We start from the raw sequence: 8,744 nt of genomic DNA, 5'->3' as shown, positions 1-8,744 counted from the left end.
AAGAAGCTAAACTCTTTCTGATATGCTCCCATATGTTCAGTCCTCATTAGTAACCTGGCAGCTGAATTCTGCACAATTTTGAGCTATGCCAAGGCTTATCAATTCCAAGACAGGATAATATAAAAGTATAATTGCGGAGAATCATCAAAAGACAAAAACTTTTGTAATCTTTGTAATGTTCCACAATGACATATTCAAATCTTTGTGTTATTAAAGGTTCAAAGATGATCAAAGGTAATTCCTAAATTCAGGTTTGATGTACGGAGACAACGGATCGAGAAAGAGTTAAACTTGGCTTGAGATGTGTGTGAGATGTCCGATGACAGCAAACTCAGTTTTATCTGAATTTAGTTGAAGGAAATTTTGGGACATCTGGCCTTTGACATCAGGCCAACTTACTGGTATCGTTTGGTTTAATGGAGAGAAACAGCTGAGTGCTGTAAGATGGGAACCAGTCCAGGTTTAGTCCCAGAGACACCAACCCAATTTCTCCAACATCATCAATCAAAATTTACTCATTCTGTGCATTGTTGAAATTGGCCTGTTGTTCTTTCGCTTGGCTCAGCTCTGTGCTGTTCTGCTGTGTCTGTTCATAGTCTGTGCAAATATCATAATACATTAAGTGTGTGTGTGTGTGTGTGTGTGTGTGTGTGTGTGCATGCATGTTTATGGGTGTGTGGTGTGTGTTTCTCTGTGCATGTGTGTGTAAGAGAGATTTGAATGTTGAAGCATTTTCTTGCTGCTCTGCTCAAAGCATTAGCATTTGCTTGAGAGATGCAAAAGGAGTTGTGTGTGAGAGACAAAAAGAGAGTTTAAGTGTGTGTGTGAGTGTGTGTGTGTGTGAGTGTGTGTGATGTTATGCTTGCCGAGTCCTAATCAATGCTGCTGGCAGAGAGGATGCTGGGATAGCAGCAGCATCCCGAATAGGAAATGGAGCAGTGACCTTGAACACAAACACACACCCTCCCTCTCTTACTCACACTCACACGCACACACACACACACACACACACACACACACACACACACATACACACATCAGATTAATTCAAATATGTATTTAAGGATATAGGGAAACACATGCTTACACATATACTCAAAACAGAGCAGGTAGGCAGACGTGCAGAGAAAGAGAGATCAAGATAGATAATACTTAATAATCTTGAAATGATGCAACTTTTTTCAACCTGTATACGCCAAACAACATGAGGGAAAATAGAGGGGGGGGGGAACTACCAGCTGAAAAATGAAGGGGACAGGAGGTGAGAGGAGAGAGGGAGGAGGAGAGGCCAACCAGTGGTCAAAGAGAGGCAAAGAGAGGAGTTTTGGGTGGGGGTGTAATGTACTCCCCCCTGCACCCAGCCTGATAAAGTTTGGCTTACCTGGCAAATAAAAAATGAATTACTTTTAGTTCATCTGTAACTTATATATGTGTGTGTCTTGTCCAATTTCCTCCCTTTCCATACAAGCCAAAAACTAGACATCCACACTCTCTGTGCCTTTGCTGTGGTTTTCAAACCATGGCAGGTGAGGATCAGTTCACCTCATGAGAGGCTACTAAGAGGCAGACTCGGACTAATAAAAAACAACATAAAAGACTTGATGATGTTTCATTACTCACATTTTTTTAGATTTATAAAGTGAGATAAACATAAAAATGTTCAACTCGGCGATAAGTTCCACAGCGCTGCCCCGTCAATGTGTTGCCAGGTGGTTCCATCTGAATTAGTGGCAGTCTGCAACACAGGAGGGTGAGATAACACCTCAAACATATTGAGATGGAGGTTTTTTAAATATTTCCCAAAAGGTACTGGCGCAAATCACATCAATCAACGTTATTTTTGTGTCTGGGAGGACTCTGGAGAATCCGTTAGCAACCAGCGTCATAGGCCAAAAGACTCTCATAACAGCTCATAAACAAGTTCATGAAGCAGGCTATTTCTCCCTAGATGTGTTTGCAACACTGGGACTGTAGGTTACACCAGTGATCTTCACACTTTTTCTCTGGGGGCATCAATTTTCAAATCCAATTTCAGGTGACCCAAAGCATAATTTAGGTTTAATAAGCTATTGTCAAGGCATGTCTAAGCAAATTTACCCTGATATTAACCTACACCTTTGATAACCTTTGAAACAAATTAATCTAGAGTCTTTGGGAACACATCTTCTTATTTGTGGGACTCAATATTTGGTTTGAGAGGATGGGAGACGAGGAGAGGAGAAGGAGGAGGGTAGAGGAGAGGAAAAGAGAGGAGGGGAGAGGAGAAAAGGTGAGGAAAGGAAAGGACAGCAGAGGGCAGGAGAGGGGAAGAGAGGAGAGCAAGAGAGGTGTCATGGTGTTTTGGGGAGGGAGGCAGTGTCAGGTCGCGCAGAAGGGAGGTAAAGAGACAGGAGACAAGAGAGGAATGGGGAGAAAAGAGGAGCAGAAAGGGCAATTGGGGTGACAAGAGGAGCCAGGAGAGGGGAGGCGGAGATGAGAGGCGCGCAGGACGGCGAGGTGGGGAGGAGAGGAAAAGGAGAGGTGGAGAATTAGGGGCAAGGGGGGGAGATGAGAGTTGACAGGAGAAGAGAGGTGGAAAGGAGGATGAGAGGAATGGAGAGAGAGAGACAAGGGAAGAGAGAGCCATCAGGGGGATTCATGGGGAAGGAGAGAGGTGGGAGAGAAAGAGAGAGACAGAAACAGAGAGAGAGATTGAGAAAGACAGGGAAGGACAAACTGAGAGAGACGAGCGCAGAGGAACTTAAAGGGACAAAGTTTAGTATGCCATTTCACTGGCTTCTGTCTTTCTCTGACAGTAGCTACCAATACATCGATCTAAATGTAATTATGAGAATACTGAAATTAAAACTTGGGCCATGTAAACAACTTAATCCAATGGTACTTTGACTAAGGTCATATTGGGAGCGTTCACTCTAGGATTAAAATGTGTGGAGTGCTGTGATATTAGCCGCAGTATGGGAGGATTGTTTGGAGATGTGAACACCATACGCCCAGTAAGCCTGTCCATCTGAATTCTCACGAGTTGCACAGCTTGCCCAGTAAATCAGAGTGTCAATTTTTAGTGCTACTGTCTTTTTTTTTATAGCCAGCCTCAACGTCTTAAATCTGGACAAATTGCAGGATTATTACATGGGAATAACTGAAATAGAGAACCGAGGAGAAATGCGATCGCAGTTCGTGATACGAGGGCGATGACTGACATCGCAGTTGCCTATAGGGGAAAAGGCGCATGACAATTTATTCACTCAACACAGTATGCAAGATTGCATTAAGACTGGTATATTACGATAATCTTATGCATGTAAACAGCTTAATCACATTACTCTTAGCATCAAAGTAAGGTTTATAATTAGATTATAGTATGATAATTAGATTATAGTGTTTATGCGAACAAAGTCACATTACACACATTCATTATGGATAAAAAACTGAAATGGGTCACTTCCACTCAATTAATAGACACAACTTTAGTACATGCTCAACTTTTTTCACCTTTTTACACAGAGGACCAATACATTTATTTGTTCATTTATTTTTAACTATAGCCTTTCTGTCCTCCATATTCTGGTTGCGTTGCTTCTGTCTCAGTCACATTTCTCCAGACTGTAGCTGCTGGTGGACTTCACCATAAAAAAAATTCTGACCCTGTAGGCTCGCTGCTGATTGGTCCAGAGGTTAGGAGGAAAACCTGCAGGGAGATGGGACACTGAATAATTCATAATGTCTGTGTTTCTGCAGGTTCAGGAAGAGGAACTCCATGGTCGGATCTCTGTCCAGTCTGGTCAGCAAGCAGTCCAACCTCCAAGAAGGTACACACACACACGCACACACACACACACACTGTCCAGTTCATGAAGCTTTTCCATTGTTCAGAACAAACAGCAGAAGAAGAACTGGGTAGTTAGCATGAGCAGCGATAGCCACCATGGCTGAACAGACAGAGAAAAGAGAAACTCAAACTGCAGCAACAGAGAATCCAAGCTCCGCCCACACTGTTTGATTGACAGGTGATCTGTGGGAACAGCAGAGCAGGAACACCACAGTGAGGCTGAGGGACTAAAATAAAACAGGAGCTGATTGTTGTGTTGTTGTTGTTGTTCCAGAGGAGATGCATGCAGAGATCTGCTACGCTGAGTGTCTGCTGCAGAAAGCCACTCTGACATTCGTACAGGTACAAAACACACCTGGTGTCTGTCTGTCTGTCTGTCTGATTATCTGTCTGTCTGTCTGTCTGATTATCTATCTGTCTGTCTGTCTACCTGTCTGTCTGTCTGTCTGTCTGTCTGTCTGATTATCTATCTGTCTGTCTGATTATCTGTCTGTCTGTCTGTCTGTCTGTCTGTCTGTCTGTCTGATTATCTATCTGTCTTTCTGATTATCTGTCTGTCTGTCTGTCTGTCTGATTATCTATCTGTCTGTCTGATTATCTGTCTGTCTGTCTGTCTGTCTGTCTGTCTGTCTGTCTGTCTGTCTGTCTGTCTCTCTACCTGTCTGTCTGTCTGATTATCTATCTGTCTGTCTACCTGTCTGTCTGTCTGTCTGTCTGTCTGTCTGTCTGATTATCTGTCTGTCTGTCTGTCTCTCTGTCTGTCTGTCTGTCTGTCTGTCTCGCTCTCTCTGTCTGTCTGTCTCTCTGCCTGTCTATCTGTCTGTCTGTCTGTCTGTCTCTCTCTCTGTCTGTCTGTATGTCTGTCTGTCTGTCTGTCTGTCTCTCTACCTGTCTGTCTCTCTGTCTCTCTGTCTCTCTGTCTCTCTACCTGTCTGTCTGTCTGATTATCTGTCTGTCTGTCCATGTGAATGTAAATCTCTCCTTTGGAACAATGTGTCAGATTTACTCACTTAGTCGACTCTGATCCAGACGGACTTCCACTGAGGTCAACAGTAGAATCAGCTTCGACTCCTAGATCTCCACCGCTGGGTCAGAGGTCACAGCACCTAGACAATAGAGGCTTTCATCTCTCATTTTCCTTCTTTCTTTCTCTTTGTCAGGATGAGAATATGATCAGTTTTATCAAAGGAGGCATCAAGATTCGGACCAGCTACCAGATCTACAAGTGAGTGATTGACTTCAGCCTCAACAAACCGTCCACTAAAACCTCCGTCATCATCTACTTAAACTTTCAGCAACAAGGGAGACATAGGGAGTCAAGGACACCATGACACTTTGAATAGAGTTTGGGTCAACACCAGAAAGACAGTTGGATTTTGAGGGTCAAAGAGAATTTGACCCTCAAAGAGAAAGAGAACTTTGAAAATCTAACAGCCAAAAATAGCCATGAAGGAACATTTTGAAATCTGAGATTTCTCATTTCTTAGATAGAACCAGTGGTGGAAGAAGTATTCAGATCTTTGACTTAAGTAAAAGTAGCAATACCACAGTGTAAAAATACTCTGTTACAAGTAAAAGTCATGCATTCAAAATTTTACTTAAGTCAAAGTACAAAAGTATTAGCATCAAAATGTACTTAAAGTAGCAAAAGTAAAAGTAGTCATTATGCAGAATGGCCTATTTCAGAATCATATATATCATGTTATTGGACTATAATTATTGATGCATTAATGTGTTCATCACTTTAATGTTGCAGCTGGTAAAGGTGGAGCCTATTTTAATTACTTTATATACTGCTGGGTAGCTTAACCTATAAAAATATATCATTATTTATTAGTTGATTTATAATTTGTATTAATAATCTAAATCTGCAAAGTAACTAGTAACTAAAGCTGTCAAATAAATGTAGTGGAGTAGAAGTATAAAGTAGCATAAAATGGAAATACTCAAGTAAAGTACAAGTACCTCTAAATTGTACTTAAGTACAGTACTTGAGTAAATGCACTTAGTTACTTTCCACCACTGGATAGAACAAAGTAGAAGTCTCTCAGTAGAGGTCAAACCTCTGAACTGCCCACTCTAAAACCTGCAGCCTCTGTAACAGTTTATTATTTGTCTTTCAAGTTTGATTTTCCCTAAAAAAAAATTAGCATGTGAAAGCAACGCTGTGTAGCTGCTGAGTTGGAAGTCCCAGATGTCAGACTTTCCCACCAGTACATGAACGCAGCACAGTAGTTACGGCCAAACATTACATGTCTGGGAGGAAAAATACCACGTATAAACTGTTCAAAAGGTCAGCGTTTCCTTTTCCTGGTTGTGACATCATATACTGTGTCGTCCAATAGGGATTGCCAGAATGTGCTGAACGTCACTCAGGATCTGGCCGGTCACTCTGATTCGTTCAGACAGTTTGAGGGCGGGGTCAAGCTGGGTATTGGATCCTTCAACCTGGTGAGTAGTCAGAGTATTCCGAGTAGAATAAAACAAACCATTACAGAAATATCGCTTTGAAGCTCTGGCCCGGTGAAAGGTTTGAGAAAATATTTTTGATTTGACTCAACCTTTATTTAAAGCACACAGAGTGAGCATTTACAGGTGTGTCCTGTTGGGTAGAAAAGAAGGAGAAGACACAAGATCTTCTTAAATTGTGATTTTTTCCTCCACAATTAAGCGTGCATCATCAGCGTATTGGCAATCCTACTATAAAATGAGGAAAAATCTGTCCTTCTGTCTGTTTGTTTGCATCCATTTTGCTCCTCAATGGGTTGGCCAATCAATCTGAAACTGCACATGGCCATTGAGCATTGGCATAGGCAGGGACTGACGAAGCTGATTTTTTCCATTTTCCCAAATTTACACTGTTTATGCGCATTTTTGGCAAGTCTGTGCGGAGTTGTGGCGCGTGCATCCCCGGGTATGGACTAGTAAAACAGATTGTCACATAGAGTGACACAGAGTGACTGAAAGTGTGATGTTTTCGATATTTAATGATGATAATGTCTCTCCATCTCTTTCACTCTCTCTCTCTTTTCTCTCTCTCTCTCTCTCTCTCCATGTCTCTCTCTCTCTCTCTCCATGTCTCTCTATCAGATGCTGTCTCTCCTCCCTCAGAGGATTTTGAGATTGTTGGAGTTTATTGGATTCTCAGGAAACAGGGTTAGTACATCCTCTCTCTCTCTCTCTCTCTCTCTCTCTCTCTCTCTCTCTGTTTTTCACTTTCTCTCTCTCTTTCTGTGTCCCTCTCTCTCTGTCTTTCTCTTTCTGTCTCTCTCTTTCTTGCTATATCTTTCTCTCTCTGTCCCTCCCTTTCTCCCCCCCCCCCCTCTCTCTCTCTCTCCCTCCCTCTCTCTCCACCCTGAGCTCTTAACGCTGCCAATAGGAACGAATGGACTTCCGGCAAACCATAACATAATGGAAGAGTCAGTTGTATGTCCATTAGTTGGTGCATTAAATACCACCAAGTGCATTTCTCTGCTTCATCCTTGGATCAAATGAAAAATGTGCAACATTATCTGAACAACAACAACTTGCATAATAACTATCAGAAGATCATTTTTCTGCTGCATGTGTCTTCTGATGTTCAGGAAGTCGATTTATTCACTTTGAACCAGCTGCTGGAAACTCCAGTAACTCACATTTTGTTCGACATTTGGCTGTAAACTGTGAGTGATTCTCTCTCTCTCTCTCTCTCTCTCTCTCTCTCTCTCTCTCCCTGTCTCTCTGTCTCTCACTCTCTCTCTCTTTGTCTCTCTGTCCCCCCTCTCTCTCTCTCTCTCACTCGCTCTCTCTCTCTCTCTCTCTCTCTCCCCCCCTCTCCATCCCTCTCTATCTCTCTCCCCCCCTCTCTCCCCCTCTCTGTCTCTCTCTCTCTCTGTCTCTCCCCCCTCTCTCTCTCCCTCCCTCTTTCTCTCTCTCTCTGTCTCTCCCCCCTCTCTCTCTGTCTCTCTCTGTCTCTCTCTGTCTCTCTCTGTCTCTCTCTCTGTCTCTCTCTCCCCCTCTCTCTCTGTCTGTCTTTCTCTCTCCCTCTCTCTCTCCTTCTCTCTCTCTCTCTCTCTCTCTCTCTCCCCCCCCCTCTCTCCCCTCTCTCTCTCTCTGTCTCTCTCCCCCTCTCTCTCTGTCTGTCTTTCTCTCTCTCTCTCTCTCTCTCTCTCCCTCTCTCTCTCTCTCTCTCTCTCTCTCTGTCTCTCTCTCCCCCTCTCTCTCTGTCTGTCTTTCTCTCTCCCTCTCTCTCTCCTTCTCTCTCTCTCCCTCTCTCTCTCCCTCTCTCTCTCTGCAGGAGTTTGGTTTGTCTCAGTTGAGAGAAGGAGCAGCCAGTCACGGTCTGAGGTCGATCCTCAGCGCTCTGACGCTGCTTTTCTACCACACATACGTTTCACTGATACTGGGTAGGAACGCACACACACACACACACACACACAGAGTTTGTTCCAGATCCGGTACTTCATTTTGTTGCGTTTCACATATCTACTATCACTATTAGCATCTTGCATACAATTCACACACGTATAGTTTGCCTTACATTTTCCCAGCAGCAAACAAATTGAAAAATGTAATTATGAATTCAAATAAAATGTTAATCAATGGAAATTCAAATAAATTGCTTATCATACAAAATACCAGGAACAAAAGTAGAGTCCACACACTGAAAGCTGCACCCAAGGTATAGAATTTATTTTTAGAATATAATTAGGAGCCAATTCTTGATGATGTAAATGACTTTGTGGATGGAGATGACTGTGTTGTTATTGTTGTTGTTATTGTTGTTGTTGTTGTTGTGTTTGAGCAGGAACTGGAGAGGGGAACCTGGTGGAGGCGGAGGCTCTGCTGGAGCCGTACCAACAAAAATACCCCAACGTGAGTCCAGAAGATCTTCTTCCTCTGATCAACAAAACTCAAAGCCGCAGAATCAGAATCA

At 42.9% G+C, this 8,744-nt stretch overlaps 1 protein-coding gene across 2 annotated transcripts in view; it reads left to right on the top strand.

Annotated features, from left to right (window-relative positions):
• Nucleotides 1-3,742: 3,742 nt before the first annotated feature.
• LOC139659216 (tetratricopeptide repeat protein 39B-like) overlaps nt 3,743-8,744 on the top strand; it is a 16,764-nt gene continuing 11,762 nt past the window's right edge. For both annotated transcript variants that reach the window (XM_071537428.1, XM_071537429.1), the window contains exons 1-7: nt 3,743-3,809; nt 4,104-4,171; nt 4,990-5,054; nt 6,175-6,280; nt 6,920-6,985; nt 8,106-8,214; nt 8,616-8,683. In XM_071537428.1, coding sequence (XP_071393529.1) covers nt 3,758-3,809; nt 4,104-4,171; nt 4,990-5,054; nt 6,175-6,280; nt 6,920-6,985; nt 8,106-8,214; nt 8,616-8,683 — 534 coding nt within the window. In that variant the 5' untranslated portion in view covers nt 3,743-3,757. The remainder of the gene's footprint in view (nt 3,810-4,103; nt 4,172-4,989; nt 5,055-6,174; nt 6,281-6,919; nt 6,986-8,105; nt 8,215-8,615; nt 8,684-8,744) is intronic.

This window comes from Centroberyx affinis, unplaced genomic scaffold (assembly GCF_046629955.1).
Source record: "Centroberyx affinis isolate AG114_WGS23_722 - 3 ecotype Tasmania unplaced genomic scaffold, CSIRO-AGI_Caff_v1 ptg003044l_1, whole genome shotgun sequence".
Lineage (NCBI taxonomy): Eukaryota > Metazoa > Chordata > Actinopteri > Beryciformes > Berycidae > Centroberyx > Centroberyx affinis.
The sequence above is the reverse complement of the archived record's forward strand: the minus strand, read 5'-3'. Positions and strand labels throughout refer to the sequence as shown.